Below are 18004 nucleotides of genomic sequence, written 5' to 3'. Positions count from 1 at the left end.
ACCAGGAAAGAAATTCAGAAACATGACCTGAGGCAGGTGCACTGTTTACTGAGAGTAACAATGAAAGTTAAAACTAAACCTGCAAAGAAAAGGAAGCACAATCAGGATCAGATTAATGGATCCATAAGCTTTGTTGGACTATGTTCCATAGAAGTGTCTGTCATATGCTTTGAGTCATTGCTCTACCTTCATTTCTAATACATTGATAAACTGAAAATGCTCAGAATAAAATTGTTATTCTGCATGGTGCTACTAAATGAAGAGTTCTCAAAAGGAAATCAAAATGTCTTGGAAATCTAAATTGCTTGAAGCAAATGTTAGTATGTAAATTCTTGGCTTGGGCTCTGAGCCAAAGCACAAAGAGAAACACCTTGGATATCTTTGCTTTACACAGTTGTTGTGGACCAGGGCAGACCCCCTCAAATTTCAAGAAAGTAGCCCAGAACTTAACTTTGCTAGTTGTTTTAAGCAGGTATAAAGTGGATGTTCCAGGATAGATGCTGCTAGTCAAATCACTTAGTTTTAACCAAAACATAATTTATTTACAAGATTACCGAATGAAACACAAACAAAAGAGAACAGAATACAGAATAACTTAACCTATTGAAAAACCCAACAGTTTATCCCAACTTAATGATGCAGTTCCAAATACTTGCAACAATCTTCATAAGCACCCTTTGGCACAAAAGGTAAAATCAAATACCGAGTCTTACTGGAGAGATGTCAGAGAGAGAGAGCACCAGCATGGACCACCTTCTTTGGGTCCAGCACTGCTTTCAGTGAATAGGCAGACTAAAGAAAAACTGAGCTGGGAGTACTGGCCACTCCCCTTTTGTACAAGTGTTTTTTTTTCAAAACTTAAAAACCTTTTGCCTGAGGCAGTATCTGTTAGCCATATTCAAATTGGCCCTAAAACCCTTCAACCCCAGACTTTTCAGAGTCCGTGTCTTTTATGATCTCTCTGGAAAATTAAAACAAAAACGACATAACCTTGTTAAAGGAACAGCATTGTCTCACTTTTTTTTAAATAGAAAGTAAATTGCATTTACCAGATAAAGCAGAGAAGCAGTGAGTGATCACAGTGAAGGCAGAGATTAGCCTCCATGTTTAAACTGGGAAAGAAGAATCTCAACAATACCTGTAAAGATGGCAGTGCACACTGCTATTTATTTCTAGTAAATGCTTTATATCTCCTGTTAATCCTCATAAAGCTACTACTTTTAGCTGATTTCTAACAGTAGCTTTGCTCGGGATGATATTAAAAAATGTGCATCTGTTCATTGAATTCACCAAGATTTACTGGTGGTACAGGTAAGCAGTTTGAAATGTATACGAACGTGAACTAATTATAACAGGTTCTTTTTTCTTTTAGGAGCGGTTAATGGATGAAGGTCTGGATGATGATAGTGGAGAAAGTGGTGAAAGTGGTGATAGTGGAGATGATACCACTGAAAGCACAACAGGTGCAGAGCCACCAGGTTTCATGGCTTCTGCATGGTCATTCATCACCACTTTCTTTACCTCACTCATCCCGGAAGGCCCTCCTCAAGTTGGCAACTAGGAAAAGCAGTAGACTTTTCATCTGACTGCTCACTACAGCTGTATATTTGAGTGGCATTTACTAAAAAAACAAACCAAGACTGAAGTGTGGGAGTATACTTAACCCTTTGTGTTGCCATTGTCTCTACAATTTTCCATGCTGTTAAGTCTTTCTCCTGATGATGGCATACATTTGAGTTTCACTGCTTTTATTGCACCCAAATTCTGGAGGGCACCAAATGGATATGTGCTTTCCTCAGTTTCATTTTCACTGCTTTACATTAGCAAAGATAAAATATTCTAAAAGTTACCAGTCTTCCGTGGTTTTGTTGTGATTGCCACTAGCTGTGGTTTTAGTAACAACTGTGGGCTGGCAACAGAAAATACAGAGAGCTACGTAAACTCGACTAGCCTTGTCGAGACCTGGAGAATTGAAGAATCTGTTTGCTTTAAAACTTCTTTTTAATCAAAGCAAAACTGCTAAAAGCAAGATCTCCTGTTTTTTTCTGACGTGCTGCAGTCAGCTACCAAATTAATGCTCTTTTTTTCTCTCTGATTTTTCAGCAGCTGATAGCTTAATTTCTGATTTGTACAAACACTGCCACCTGGTGGAAAGTACCCTCCATAAAACGTGAATTTGAACTGAGTACTTGGGTGCTAACCAGGTGGAAGTGTAGAATGAAACACACTTAAACTTGTCCTGTTCTTCAGCCATATGACATTCTGGAGCATTCATGACATTGGTAATACTTCCAAGCAGTGTTTTGGGGTTTAAAAGGCTAAGAACGAAAATAAATAGATTTACTTCCTACTTGTTATATACTTTTTAAACAACTTTTACATTTTAAAAACTCATTTTAGGATGATATATTTTACTGCCTTGACTTTATCAATGGCATTCAAAACTTGAAGGCATAAGTTTCAGGATCATTAGTAAGACTATTGCTGCCAGTTTTCAATTGGAAAGGACAATGTGACTTGTTAAGTGGCCTATGTTACTGATACAATACAAGTGTAAGAACATAGACTTATAAATAATGTGATCTATCTGAGAACATTACCAGCCTGAACAGCAATAAATGCTACATATAAAGAAAGCAGCACTATTTGGTACTTTACAGAAGAAAAGGACCAAATAAGGTCAGTGCCTGCAGCATGCTAATATATTTCACATTAAAATACTGTCACAATGTATCGCTGATTGTTAGAGAAAAAAATAAAGCAAATAATGATTATTTGAATAAGCATCGCCATGAACGTGTGCATTGAAAATGTGACATATTTGGACTGTGGAATACTGCATTGTAATAGGTTTTATAAAAGTGATTTGGGTAGTTTCTGCACCAAGGCCTCTTAATGAAAATGTAAGCACTTCCTCCTTGCACCCCATTTTGTGGGATATTGCACCTTGTAACCTGGCGCACACAGGTCAGTCTCATTAGTTCTAATCTTACACACAATATCTTTGAAAGAAAAATAGCTACTAATGTCCCAACATTTATACCTGCAATATCATAATTAGGTTTGTTTAGCTGTTAAGGTCCTTTTCCAAACTATTGCTCAGTCAACATTCAGTTGATTCCCATTTCTAAAATTGACAGAGGTACTGCACAAAAAATCCCTTTTTGTATTATTATTGAAATGCACAAGGACAAATTTCAGCCCTTAATGGACAAACTCCATTTTTGTTTTTTAAGTAATTCTAGTCGTACCCTGCTGCATTTCCATGTAATATTGTATTTATAAATAAATTTGACTTAATTTTAGTTTGTTGCACTGGTTTGGCATTGAGAATAGTGTCCATCCATATAGCTGCTGTTCTTTATTTTTGACTTTGTACTACATTATTACATTAGTGCCTTTCATCCAAGTTTCAATTTATGGGAGATGAAATTCTAGTTGTTTTAAATCTACACTTCATAGCAAAATTGTTGGGAGAAAGTTTGAAATTTTTTTTCCCTCTATTACTGAACACAAGCCTTGTGTCCTGATACAGTCTTTTGACATTAATGTCACGTTGAATGAATTGTGCTTTTATGCAGTAATAGAGCAACTTACTTTTCTTCCACAGAATATGAGCATCACTGGCTAGGCCAGCACATTATCCATCCCTAATGCCCTTGAAAAAGTGGTTATAAGCTTCCACCTTGATCTGTTGCAGTTCATGTGTACTGTGTACTTCGACAGTATTGCTCTGAAGAGTGTGTTCCAGGATTTTGATCTAGTGACATTGAAGGAACAGAGAGTGCTAAATCAGAATGATGTGTAAATTGCCAAGGAGGTTACAAATGGTGTTCCTATGCATCTGCTGCCCTTGCCCTTCTGGGTGGCCACTGGTTTGGCAGATGTTAAAAGAACCTTCAGTGAATTGCTGAGGTATATCTTGTAAATGGTATACACTGCTGTCACTGTGCATTGGTGGTGGAGGATGTAAATGGCACCCATTCACTATCTTAAACAATCAGCATTAGCTTTAAGTATTTCATTGCACAACTGATAACACTTCACAATTTTGAAGTGTAAAGATGGCTGAGATTGTGAAGTGGTTTGCATTTGTATAACAACATCTTTAATTACAGGATGCCCTGTAACACTTCATAGCTAGTGATATAATATAGGAAAAACAGCTGTCAATTAATGCATGGAAAGCCCTCCGAGCAGTGAAATAAACCAATTGGTAATCTGTCATTCAAGGGATAATTATTGGTCAGGTAACAAGGGATAACTCCAATACACATTCCTGGAATATTTTTGCTACATTTTGATAGGACAAATCAGGGCGGGATGTATGCACTTCATGGTAAGGTCCTGGGCAGTGTTGCTGAACAAAGGGACCTTGGAGTGCAGGTTCATAGCTCCTTAAAAGTAGAGTCGCAGATAAACAAGGTAGTGACGAAGGCATTTGGAATGCTTACCTTTATTAGTCAGAGCATTGAGTATGGGAGTTGGGAGGTCAAATTGTGACTGTACAGGGCATTGGTTAGGTCACTTTTCAAATACTGTTGAATTCTGGTCTCCTTATTGTAGGAAAGATGTGAAACTTGAAAGGGTTCAGAAAAGATTTACAAACATGTTGCCAGGGTTTGAGCTATAGGGAGAAGCTGAATAGACTGGGGCTAAGTATTTGGAGGCTGAGGGGTGACCTTGTAGAAGTACATAAAATCACAAAGGGGATGGATAGGATGAATAGTCAAGGTCTTTTCCCCAAGGTGGGGTGGTGGGGGGGGATCCAAAACTAGAGGCATAGGTCTAAAGTGAGCGGGGAAAGATTTAAAAGGGACCTAAGGGGCAGCAGCTTCACGCAAAGGGTGGTGCATGTATGGAATGAGCTGTCCAGAGGAAGTGGTTGAGGCTGGTACAACTACAACATTTAAAAGGCATCTGGATGGGTATACGAATAAGAAGGGTTGAGAGGGATGTGGACCAAATGCTGGCAAATGGGACTAGATTAATTCTGGTCGGCATGGACAAATTGGACTGAAGAGTTTGTCACCATGAGAGGGATGAATGGATTTAGGGTTCAGGTAAAAACAATGACTGCAGATGCTGGAAACCAGATTCTGGATCAGTGGTGCTGGAAGAGCACAGCAATTCAGGCAGCATCCGAGGACAGGCAAAATCGACGTTTCGGGCAAAAGCCCTTCATCAGGAATAAAGGCAGAGAGCCTGAAGCGTGGAGAGATAAGCTAGAGGAGGGTGGGGGTGGGGAGAGAGTGGCATAGAGTACAATAGGTCAGTGGGGAAGGAGATGAAGGTGATAGGTCAGGGAGGAGAGGGTGGAGTGGATAGGTGGAAAAGGAGCTGGGCAGGTCGGACAAGTCCGGACAGGTCAGGGGATCGAGTTTCTGGAGGTTAGAAGCTAGGATGAGGTGGGGGAAGGGGAAATGAGGAAACTGTTGAAATCCACATTGATGCCCTGGGGTTGAAGTGTTCCGAGGCGGAAGATGAGGCGTTCTTCCTCCAGGCGTCTGGTGGTGAGGGAGCGGCGGTGGAGGAGGCCCAGCACCTCCATATCCTCGGCAGAGTGGGAGGGGGAGTTGAAATGTTGAGCCACTGGGCGATGTGGTTGATTGGTGCGGGTGTCTCGGAGATGTTCCCTAAAGCGCTCTGCTAGGAGGCGTCCAGTCTCCCCAATGTAGAGGAGACCGCATCGGGAGCAACGGATACAATAGATGATATTAGTGGATGTGCAGGTAAAACTTTGATGGATGTGGAAAGCTCCTTTGGGGCCTTGGATAGAGGTGAGGGAGGAGGTGTGGGCGCAGGTTTTACAGTTCCTGTGGTGGCAGGGGAAAGTGCCAGGATGGGAGGGTGGGTCGTAGGGGGGCGTGGACCTGACCAGGTAGTCGCGGAGGGAACGGTCTTTGCGGAAGGCGGAGAGGGGTGGGGAGGGAAATATATCCCTGGTGGTGGGGTCTGTTTGGAGGTGGCGGAAATGTCGGTGGATGATTTGGTTTATGCGAAGGTTGGTAGGGTGGAAGGTGAGCACCAGGGGCGTTCTGTCCTTGTTGCGGTTGGAGGGGTTGGGTCTGAGGGCGGAGGTGCGGGATGTGGATGAGATGCGTTGGAGTGCATCTTTAACCACGTGGGAAGGGAAATTGCGGTCTCTAAAGAAGGAGGCCATCTGGTGTGTTCTATGGTGGAACCGCTCCTCCTGGGAGCAGATACGGCGGAGGCGGAGGAATTGGGAATACGGGATGGCATTTTTGCAAGAGGTAGGGTGGGAAGAGGTGTAATCCAGGTAGCTGTGGGAGTCGGTGGGTTTGTAGAAGATGTCAGTGTCAAGTCGGTCGTCACTGATGGAGATGGAGAGGTCCAGGAAGGGGAGGGAGGTGTCAGAGATGGTCCAGGTAAATTTAAGGTCAGGGTGGAATGTGTTGGTGAAGTTGATGAATTGCTCAACCTCCTCGCGGGAGCACGAGGTGGCGCCAATGCAGTCATCAATGTAGCGGAGGAAGAGGTGGGGAGTGGTGCCGGACGTTCCCAACAGTACCCCTCCACCGACACTCTCATTCGTTTGGCCGAACTGGTCCTCACCCTTAACAATTTCTCCTTTGAATCCTCCCACTTCCTCCAGACCAAAGGGGTAGCCATGGGCACACGTATGGGCCCCAGCTATGCCTGTCTCTTTGTTGGCTACGTAGAGCAGTTGATCTTCCGTAATTACACCGGCACCACTCCCCACCTCTTCCTCCGCTACATTGATGACTGCATTGGCGCCACCTCGTGCTCCCGCGAGGAGGTTGAGCAATTCATCAACTTCACCAACACATTCCACCCTGACCTTAAATTTACCTGGACCATCTCTGACACCTCCCTCCCCTTCCTGGACCTCTCTATCTCCATCAGTGACGACCGACGTGACACTGACATCTTCTACAAACCCACCGACTCCCACAGCTACCTGGATTACACCTCTTCCCACCCTACCTCTTGCAAAAATGCCATCCCGTATTCCCAATTCCTCCGCCTCCGCCGTATCTGCTCCCAGGAGGAGCGGTTCCACCATAGAACACACCAGATGGCCTCCTTCTTTAGAGACCGCAATTTCCCTTCCCACGTGGTTAAAGATCCCTCCAACGCACCTCCGCCCTCAGACCCAACCCCTCCAACCGCAACAAGGACAGACGCCCCTGGTGCTCACCTTGCACCCTACCAACCTTCGCATAAACCAAATCATCCACCGACATTTCTGCCACCTCCAAACAGACCCCACCACCAGGGATATATTTCCCTCCCCACCCCTCTCCGCCTTCCGCAAAGACCGTTCCCTCCGTGACTACCTGGTCAGGTCCACGCCCCCCTACGACCCACCCTCCCATCCTGGCACTTTACCCTGCCACCGCAGGAACTGTAAAACCTGCGCCCACACCTCCTCCCTCACCTCTATCCAAGGCCCCAAAGGAGCTTTCCACATCCATCAAAGTTTTACCTGCACATCCACTAATATCATCTATTGTATCCGTTGCTCCCGATGCGGTCTCCTCTACATTGGGGAGACTGGACGCCTCCTAGCAGAGCGCTTTAGGGAACATCTCCGAGACACCCGCACCAATCAACCACATCGCCCAGTGGCTCAACATTTCAACTCCCCCTCCCACTCTGCCGAGGATATGGAGGTGCTGGGCCTCCTCCACCGCCGCTCCCTCACCACCAGACGCCTGGAGGAAGAACGCCTCATCTTCCGCCTCGGAACACTTCAACCCCAGGGCATCAATGTGGATTTCAACAGTTTCCTCATTTCCCCTTCCCCCACCTCATCCTAGCTTCTAACCTCCAGAAACTCGATCCCCTGACCTGTCCGGACTTGTCCGACCTGCCCAGCTCCTTTTCCACCTATCCACTCCACCCTCTCCTCCCTGACCTATCACCTTCATCTCCTTCCCCACTGACCTATTGTACTCTATGCCACTCTCTCCCCACCCCCACCCTCCTCTAGCTTATCTCTCCACGCTTCAGGCTCTCTGCCTTTATTCCTGATGAAGGGCTTTTGCCCGAAACGTCGATTTTGCCTGTCCTCTGATGCTGCCTGAATTGCTGCGCTCTTCCAGCACCACTGATCCAGGATTTAGGGTTCAGGCAACTGAAAACCCACACTCACCAATAATTCAGCAATGAAATTGGGAATTTATAAAAAGCCATGTTTGGAGGTTTATGGGGCTGGAGGTGATTATGCAGTTAAGGATAAGGCCCCAAAGTCACTTTTCAAATCAAGGTATGAGGACGAGGAACCAATGAATACCTTTGTGATGGGTGAATAGAGCTTTGTGGTGACATAGGATGTAGGAGACAAGGTTTTGATGCAAGGCTGGCCAAGAAAGATGTGGAATGATTGTGTCTTGAAGTAATAAAGGCATGGATTATGATTTCAGCAGCCGGTAAACTGGAGCAGGGACAGAAGGAAAACGTGTTGGCATATGTTAATGCTGCATTTTCTGGAGTGGAATTTGAACCTGTGGTGCTACCAAGCTGTAAAATGTGCCTATCTCAACTTGCCTTTAATGCAAATTGTATACAGTTTTCCATTGCACAACTATTTTTGACTATCTGATGCATGGTGCTGGGTAAAGCTATTTGACTCCTTAGTTATTTGTTCAGACATTTGCATGACTCATGAATGCAAATATGATGCAGAAATAGTCAGGTAATTTCTGGCATTGTACTGTCAGTGAATAGAACAGAAGATAGTTAACAGTATTTGTGCTTACATAATGAAATATTTGCAAATCATTGCCAGTAGAGGGAAGCATGGCCACAAAATTGATTTCTGAAGATGCTGTGGCTTCTCATACAAGATGATGGGGCACAAAAAAAACAAGGCTGAAGTATTTTCATCCATCTTCAGCCGGAAGTGCTGGGTGAGTGATCCATCTTGGCTTTTTCCTGAGATCTCCAAAATTAGGGGGGCACGGCTTCAGTCAATTTAATTCACTCCATGTGATACAGTTGATGCCACTGAATACTGCAATGTCTATGGGTCTTGACAACATTCCAGCAATAGTACTGATGATTTGTGCTTCAGAACTAGCTGTGTCCCTGGCCTAGCTGCCTCAGTAGTTTTAAACCAATTCCCCACTTCCCTGCTGCAATTCATGGGCAAAGAAAATTCAAATAAAAGCAAAATAATGAGGCTGTTGAAAGTCTGAAGAATAGAGAATAGTGAAGCATAAACAAAGCATAACATTTCTAGAAAGAAAAAGTTAATGTTTTGAGTCTAATAATCCTTCAAGGGGTCAAAAGATTGACCCTGTTATTTCTTTCTCTGTAGATGCTGCAAAACATGCTAAGTTTCTCCAGCAATTTTGTTTTGTTTTTGTTTCACATTTCCACCATCTGTAGTTCTTTGTTTTTCTTACAGAAAATGCTCTGTTCTGGAAGAGTCATGCTGGACTCAGTGCTAGGTCTTTCTCTCTCCACAGATGCTGCCAGACCAGCTGAGTTTCTCCAGCATTCTCTCTTTGTAGCACAAATTTTTTTTGCAAGTCAGCATGGGAAGATTTCAAAAGACAGGAAAAAAGCATTAACAATTTAAGTTTATTTGACTTGCAACTGTGGCTATTCATTAGGGTTCCTGCTTTAAAGACACAGCAGATAAGGGGGACAATTTTGAGAAGCAAGGGTAATCGACTCAGGACTGAGGTCGTATTTAAATGCACGCAGTGTTCAAAAAAAAGGTAAATGGGCTTGTAGCACAGAATAAATTGGTGGATGTGACGTAGACATCACAAGACATGTCTGCAAGGGGATCATGGCTGGGGGCTAAATATCCAAGGTTACATGTCCTACTGAAAGGATAGGCAGATGGGCAGAAGGATCAGGGTTGCCTTCTTAAAAAGAAATGAAATTAAACAGCAAGATGCAATAAAGGGTCAGGCGGTATAGAACTTGTGTGCACAGTGTTGAGGAACTGCAAAAGGAAAAAGGACCCTGAAGAAGGCAAGTTGTTGGAGGGAATCCTGAGGGACAGGATTTACATATATTTGGAAAGGCAAAGACTGATTAGAGATAGTCAACATGGCTTCGTGTGTGGGAAATCATGTCTCTCGAACTTGATTGAGTTTTTTGAAAAAGTAACAAAGAGGATTGATGAGGGCAGAGTGTTGAATGTGACCTGTATGGACTTCATTAAGGCGTTCGACAAGGTTCTCCATGGGAGACTGGTTAGCAAGGTTAGATCTCATGGAATAAATGGGAGAACTAGCCATTTGGATACAGAGCTGGCTCAAAGGTAGAAGACAGAGGGTGGTGGTGGAGGGTTGTTTTTCAGACTGGAGGCCTGTGACCACAAGGATCGATGCTGGGTCCACTACTTTTCATCATTTATGTAAATGATTTGGATATGAACATAGGAGGTATAGTTAGTAAGTTTGCAGATGACACAAAAATTAGAGGTGTAGTGAACAGCGAAGAAGGTTACCTCAGATTACAAATGATCAGATGGGCTGAGGTGTGGCAGATGGAGTTTAATTTAGATAAGTGCGAGGTACTGCATTTTGGGAAAGCAAATCTTAGCAGGACTTATACACTTAACGGTAAGGTCCTAGAGAGTGTTGCTGAACAAAGAGACCTTGGAGTGCAGGTTCATAGCTCCTTGAAAGTAGAGTCGCAGATAGATAGGATAGTAAAAAAGGCGTTTGGTATGCTTTCCTTTATTGGTCAGAGCATTGAGTACAAGATGTTAGTTAGACCACTTTTGGAATATTGTGTGCAATTCAAGTCTCCTTCCTATTGGAAGGATGTTGTGAAATTTGAAAGGGTTCAGAAAGATTTACAAGGATGTTGCCAGGGTTGGAGGATTTGAGCTAAAGGGAGAGGCTGAATGGGGTGGGTCTGTTTTCCCTGGAGCGTTGGAGGCTGATGGGTGACCTTATAAGAGATTTACAAAATTGAGGGGCATGGATAGGATGAATAGACAAAGTCTCTTTGCTGCAGTGGAGGAGTCCAGAACTACTGGGCAAAGGTTTAAGGTGAGAGGGTAAAGATATAAAAGGGACCTAAGGGACAACTTTTTCACGCAGAGGGTGGTGCATGTGTGTATGGAATGAGCTGCCAGAGGAAGTGGTGGAGGCTGGTACGATTGCAACATTTAAAAGGCATCTGGATGTGTATGTGATCGGAAGGGTTTCGAGGGATATGGGCCAAGTGCTGTCAAATGGGACTAGATTAGGTTAGGATATCTAGTTGGCGTGGATGAGTTGAATATAAGGGTCTGTTTGTGTGCTGGATATCTCTGATTTTTAAGTTATGTACCAGCCTCCTAGCAGTAGTTAAGATGTAGGAATCAAAATAAATCAGGAAACAGTGCCTTTCTTCCATGCCTTTTTGATCACAATAATCATGGAGGACTTCAATATGCAGGTGGACTGGGAAAATAACCTTGGTAGTGGATCCCAACAAGAAAGAAATTTGTGAAATGTCGACTATTTTATTTTTGGAGCAACTTGGGTAGAGCCCACTAGGGAATGGTCAATTCTGGATTCAATGTGTAATGAGACAAACTTGACTAGGGAGCTGAAGGTGAAGGAACTGCTGGGGGCCAATGATCACAATATGATAGAATTCACCCTGCAGTTTGAGAGGGAGAAGCTAGAATCAGATATAACAGTATTACAGTTGAGTAATTGATAACTGCAAAGACGTGAGAGAGGAACTGGCCAGAGTGGATTAGAAGAGGAGTCTAGCAGAGAAAGCAGTGGAGCAGCAATGGTAGGAGTTTGTGGGGGTAATTTGGGAGGCACAGCAGAAAATCAACCCTAGGAAGAGGTAATATGCGAAGGGGAGGACTGTGGCTAACGAGGGAAGTCAGGGACAGCATAAAAGCATATAATGTGATGAAGATTAGTGAGAAGCTATTAAATTCCAGCAGAGGTCAACTGAACAAGCAGTGATGGGAGAAGATGAAATATGTGAGTAAGTTGGCTAGTAACATAAAAGAAGATACATAAAAGATGAGGGGCAAGAGTAGATATTGGACAGCTGGAGAAGTAGAAATGGCACAGGGGTTGCAATAGGTATTTTGCATGATTCTTCACATAGCATACCAGAGATTCAAGTTGCTTGTAATCTTTTATATTACGAGCTAGCTTACTCACATATTTCATCTTATTGCTTTTTTTGAGAGTTGGGGGCAGAGATGAGTGTAGTGACCATCACTAAGGAGAAGGTGCTGAGAAAGCTGAAAGTTTGAGGTGGATAAATCATCCAGAATGGATTACACCCCAGGGATCTGAAGAAGATAGCTTTGTGGAGATCGCAGAGGCATTGGTGGTGATATTTTTAGGAATTCAAAGTTTGTGAGAAGATTTGTAGCTCGGGTGCTCGTTGTTGTGGTTCTGTTTGCCGAGCTGGGAATTTGGGTTGCAGACGTTTCGTCCCCTGTCTAGGTGACATCCTCAGTGCTTGGGAGCCTCCTGTGAAGCGCTTCTGTGTTGTTTCCTCCGGTATTTATAGTGGTTTGTCTCTGCTGCTTCCGGTTGTCAGTTCCAGCTGTCCGCTGCAGTGGCCGGTATATTGGGTCCACGTCGATGTGTTTGTTGATGGAATCTGTGGATGAGTGCCATGCCTCTAGGAATTCCCTGGCTGTTCTCTGTTTGGCTTGTCCTATAATAGTAGTGTTGTCCCATTCAAACTCTTGTTGCTTGTCATCTGCGTGTGTGGCTACTAAGGATAGCTGGTCGTGGCGTTTCGTGGCTAGTTGGTGTTCATGGATACAGATCCAGACACAACCAGACAGAATGGATTCAGGATGATCCAGGTAATGATTACAGACACACGCAACAGACCACACAAATACAGACAAGAACTTGCGTGCCAAAAAGTGTTAATTTCAAAAACCACCAATCGGGAATGGACCCGGACCATAGGACAGAACAGGACCACGCACCGCAAAAAAATGGCACTAAAAGGAAAAAATGGCCAAACTAACACAACAGAGAGGACACCACACAATACATACCTGGGTTAGAAACCTCTCCCACAGCCAGCTCACAGACGGAAGGAACAATACTGGCCAAGGGACTCAACTATAACCACCGGGACGCCAAGACAGCAGACTTCCTAGCAGCACTAGAATGCACATTCAGAAACAATGGACTGACAGAAGAGACACAACAAACTGAAACAAAGTATCGTACCCCTGATAACAAGGAAAAGACAAACACACCAAGGAGAGGGAAGCACTGAAAACACTAAGAAATGATAAGAACATAATCATACTACCAGCAGACAAAGGCAGAATGACGGTCATCCTGGACAAAGCAGAGTACATCCAGAAAGCGCAACAACTACTTGCAGATACCAACACCTACCAAAAGAGGGAGTTTGACCCCACCCCACAGCTCACCAATAGGATAAACAAGACACTGAGGAACCTGCAAAAAAATGGACAGATAACCAGGTTTGACCTACAGAGAATGAAACCTGAAAGCAACAACACCCCCAGATTCTATGGACTAGCTAAAGTGCACAAACCAGATATCCCACTCGGACCCATCGTATCGCTACCAGGGACAACTCCACACAAACTGGCTAAAGAACTACAACAGAAACTGAAACACGTGATCAGTGGATTCAGACACTCTATACAGTCAACACACGAATTCTTGGACATCATCAGAAATATACACATAGACAAGGAAGAAACCATGGTCTCATTCGATGTAATGGCACTGTTCACCTCTATCAACACAACCCTAGCCAGAGAAACAATAGCCAACCTGCTGGACATACAGAACAGACAACAGAGAACCTATCAACAAAGACTGCATACTCAAACTACTGGACCTGTGCCTCACAACACACTTCACATTCAACGACCAAATATATGAACAAATCAACGGCACACCCATAGGCTCACCCATCTCTGGACTCATAGCAGAAGCTGTAATGCAAAGATTAGAACAAACAGTCTTACCGCAAATTCAACCCAAACTCTGGGTCAGATATGTAGATGACACCTTTGTAATCATTAAAAACACAGAAATAGAAAACAAACACCGGATCATCAACACTACACTCACAGAAATCCGATTCACTAGAGAGGAAGAAAAGGACAACCAACTCCCATTCTTAGACGTGATGGTACAGTGAACACTGAACGGAGAATTCACCACAAAGGTATACAGGAAAGCCACACACACAGACCAAGTCCTGAACTACGAAAGCAACCACCCTAACACATGCAAAAGAAGTTGCATCAAGACACTGTTCAAAAGGGCCACAACACACTGCAGCATACCAGAACTGCAAAAAGAGGAAGAAGAACACCTCTACAATGTATTCGCCAAAAACAGATACCCCCGCAATTTCATCAACAGATGCCTAAGGGAAAGACAACGGAATGAGGACATGCCACAACCCAAAGGACTAGCCACATTACCATATATCAAGAGCATTTCTGCACTGACAGCCAGACTACTGCGACCACTAGGACTCATAACAGCACACAAACCAACAGCCACTCTCAGACAACAACTCACCAGGACAAAGGACCCAATACCCAGCATGAGCAAAACCAATGTAGTATACAAAATCCCATGCAAGGACTGCACAAAACACTACATAGGACAAACAAGAAGACAGCTAACTATCCGTATCCATGAACACCATCTAACCACGAAACGACATGACCAGCTATCCTTAGTAGCACACACACAGATGACAGGCAACATGAGTTCGACTGGGACAACACTACTATTATAGGACAAGCCAAACAGAGAATAGCCAGGGAATTCCTAGAGGCATGGCACTCATCCACAAACTCCATCAACAAACACATCAACCTGGACCCAATATACCGGCCACTGCAGTGGGCAACTGGAACTGACAACCGGAAGCGGCAGAGACAAACCACTATAAATGCCAGAGGAAACAACACAGAAGTGCTTCGCAGGAGGCTTCCAAGCACTGAGGATGTCACCTAGACAGGGGACGAAAAGTCTGCAACCCAAATTCCCAGCTTGGCGAACAGAACCACAACATTTTTAAGAATCACTGGAGTCAGAGTAGTTCTCAAAGGGCTGAAAAATGGTTAATATAACATAGATGGGGGCAGAAGGCAGGAAACTGTGGATCAATTAGCCTGACTGCGGTTCATTGTTAAGAATTTAGAGTCTATTTTTAGGGATGAGATTGCAAATACTTAGTGCATGGTAAAGTAGGGCTGCGTAAGCTCAGTTTCATCGAAGGGAGGTCATGCCTGACAAATCTGTTAGAATTCTTTTTGAGGAGGTAATGAGTAAGTTGGACAAAGGAGAGCCGGTGGACGTGATCTATTTGGATTTCCTGAAGGCCTTTGACAAGGTGCTACACAGAAGCTGCTAAATGTTCAGGACAAGCATGGATAGCTGAGCGGCAGAAGAAAGAGTGTGTGAATAAAGGGGTCTTTTTCAAGTTGGCAGCCGGTGACTAGTGGAGCTGCACATGGGTCAACATAGGGACCATAACTATTCACGTTCTACATTGACAACCTGGATGAAGGAACCGAGGGCATTGAGTCATCTGCAAACTTGGCAACAAAGGTAGATAGGAGAGACAAGTAGTTTTGAGGAACTCAGAAAGCTGCAGAAGGACTTGCACAGGCTAAGAGAACGTGAGAAAAGGCCATATGTAATGCAATGTGAGAAAGTATGATGTTATGCACTTTGGTAGGAAGAGTGGAGGCAAAAACTATATTCTAAATGGGGAAAGTTCTTGGTAAATCTGAAGTACAAAGTACGAGTCCTCTTTAAGGATTCTCTTAAGGTTAGCATTAAGGTTCAATTGGCAATTAGCAAATACGATGTTAGCATTCATTTCAAGAGGGCTGGACCAACAGCAGGGGTCTACAGCTGAGACTGTATAAGGCTCTGGTCAGATTGCATTTGGAATATTGTGAGCATTTTTGGGCACAAAACTGCTCATAATATCTAAGGAAGGATGTGCTAGCTTGGAAGGGGTCCAGAAGAGGCCTAGCTTCATGAGCCTTTCCGATATTTAGAATTTGCCTTTATTTAGGAACCGTCCAAGGGGGAAACAAGTGGAGGAAATTGAGGAACCAAAACTTGATAAATTAATCAAAAAACTATACTTCCAAATCAGATACACGTATTTTCTTCATCAGAACTTGGCTCATTGTTTAACTCATTTATTTCATTGTCTTTGTCAGAATCTTTTTGAATGATTCTGTTCACTGAATCATTGCTGTACTTTGTTTTTTACAAACATTTCTGTGCAAAAGCTATACTATACAACAACATGTTAAAATAATGTTGAAATATAAATAAATAAAGTAGTCTTTCTCCGTAGAGCCTTCCATAAAAGCTTTGGTCATAGATAATGACTTTTGTCTTAAAATTCCTGTACCATCTCAAAGAAGAAGCTGTCCAAGAGCTCCTGTGTATTTTAAGATGACTTAAGATTCCTTCCATTTAATGTAATTCAAGAGTCCGAAGTGCTGCTACCTGTCTCTTAACATCCACCTAGTTCTGTTCACCCATCATGCCCGTGCTCATGATGTACATTGGCTCCCAATTAAACAACATGTTAATTTTAAAATTCTAATCCTATTTTTTCAAGTTCCAGTATGATCTTACTTATCCCCATCTCTGTATTTTCCTCCAGCCCTGCAACACAGATATCTGGAGATATCCTCTAATCCTGGCTTATTGAGCATCCCCAATTTTAGTTACTCTGCCATGAGCAGTCATTCCGACACATCACACTTCCACTCTTGTATCATCACACATATATAAACTCTTACTCTCCCTCTCTGTTTCTCACATACACGCACATTCTCTCTCACCCGTGCAGACTCTCTTACTCTCCCATAAATACATATACAGTACATAGTCTCGCTCACACACTCTCTCTCACACACGCACACTTACTCTCCCATACATAAATGCACACAGACCCTCTCACTCTCCTATGCACATACTTGTGCGTACACACACAGTCCCCCACATCTGCATAGACTCTCTCAATCAAACTCGGACTCTTGATCTCATAAACATATAGTCATTCACTCTCACTTTCTGTCTCTCTCACTCACACTCTCTCTCTCTCTCACACACACACCAAATGAAGGGATTAACTTTAAATAGAAATTAGGAAAGCGAACAGGAAGCTTGAACATGGTAGTAAAATAAAGGAAAATCTAAAGGTGTTTTAAAAGTGCATTAGAGGCAAGAGGATAACCAGGAAAAGAATGGGGATTTACAGACCAAAGCAGCAAATTGGGAGTGATAGCAGATGAAGTAGATGAGGTGTTAAATACACAATAGCGAAGAACAATGTAGTTCAGGGAAGAGGAATGATTTGAACAACTTGCAATTCAAAGGGAGGAGGTATCAGCACTTAGCAGGCTTAACAGTGGATAAATTCCTGGGTCTTAATGAGATGTGTCCCAGATTGCTGTGGGAGGCAAAGAACTATGACCTGAAGTTCCAAATCCTAACGCGCGCGCACACTCTCACTCTCACGCTCTCTTTCTCACATGCATACTCTCAATTGCTCTCAAACACACACATACTCTTCCCTCAAAAACACAGACTCTCTACCAGTCCCACACATGGTCTTACATAAACATGCTCTGTTACTCCTATGCACGCTCACCTCCTCCCACATCCTCCTGTGACTTGGAAGGCTACTCTGACATTTTGACTGAAGACCTTCAGGGCACAAAGGAGGTAGAGACTTCTCTCAGCCTGCTTGCTCATTGTCACAGCCCGCAGACTGGTTGTCAGCTTTGCCGTCTGGTCGCTCATCAACCTGGCCACTGAGTTGCTGGCAAACTCCCAGCCTTGACCCCATCCCCCTATTATCCATAATTCCATCCATTGGGGCTCTCCCTACCAACAGACTCGCTGCTGTGACAGGGTTACAGTTAGGTTGAATCTTCCACTTCTTCCTGCATTAGAAGCTCGGTCACAGGCTTAACAGGCTCTCTTGGTGGATCACTGTCTATCCTGTAGGCTGCGTGTTAGAT

At 43.7% G+C, this 18004-nt stretch overlaps 1 protein-coding gene across 1 annotated transcript in view; it reads left to right on the top strand.

The window, feature by feature from the left end:
- The window catches only part of herpud2 (HERPUD family member 2), a 76150-nt gene extending 73362 nt beyond the window's left edge, over positions 1 to 2788 (top strand). The window contains exon 8 of the mRNA XM_043688755.2: positions 1373 to 2788. Coding sequence (XP_043544690.2) covers positions 1373 to 1561 — 189 coding nt within the window. The 3' untranslated portion in view covers positions 1562 to 2788. The remainder of the gene's footprint in view (positions 1 to 1372) is intronic.
- The last annotated feature ends 15216 nt before the right edge of the window (positions 2789 to 18004 follow it).

Source organism: Chiloscyllium plagiosum, unplaced genomic scaffold (assembly GCF_037043375.1).
Source record: "Chiloscyllium plagiosum isolate Xiang-an unplaced genomic scaffold, Cpla_swu_hap1 HiC_scaffold_4, whole genome shotgun sequence".
NCBI lineage: Eukaryota > Metazoa > Chordata > Chondrichthyes > Orectolobiformes > Hemiscylliidae > Chiloscyllium > Chiloscyllium plagiosum.
Note: the sequence above shows the minus strand (reverse complement) of the source record. Positions and strands in the feature narration are given on the sequence as shown.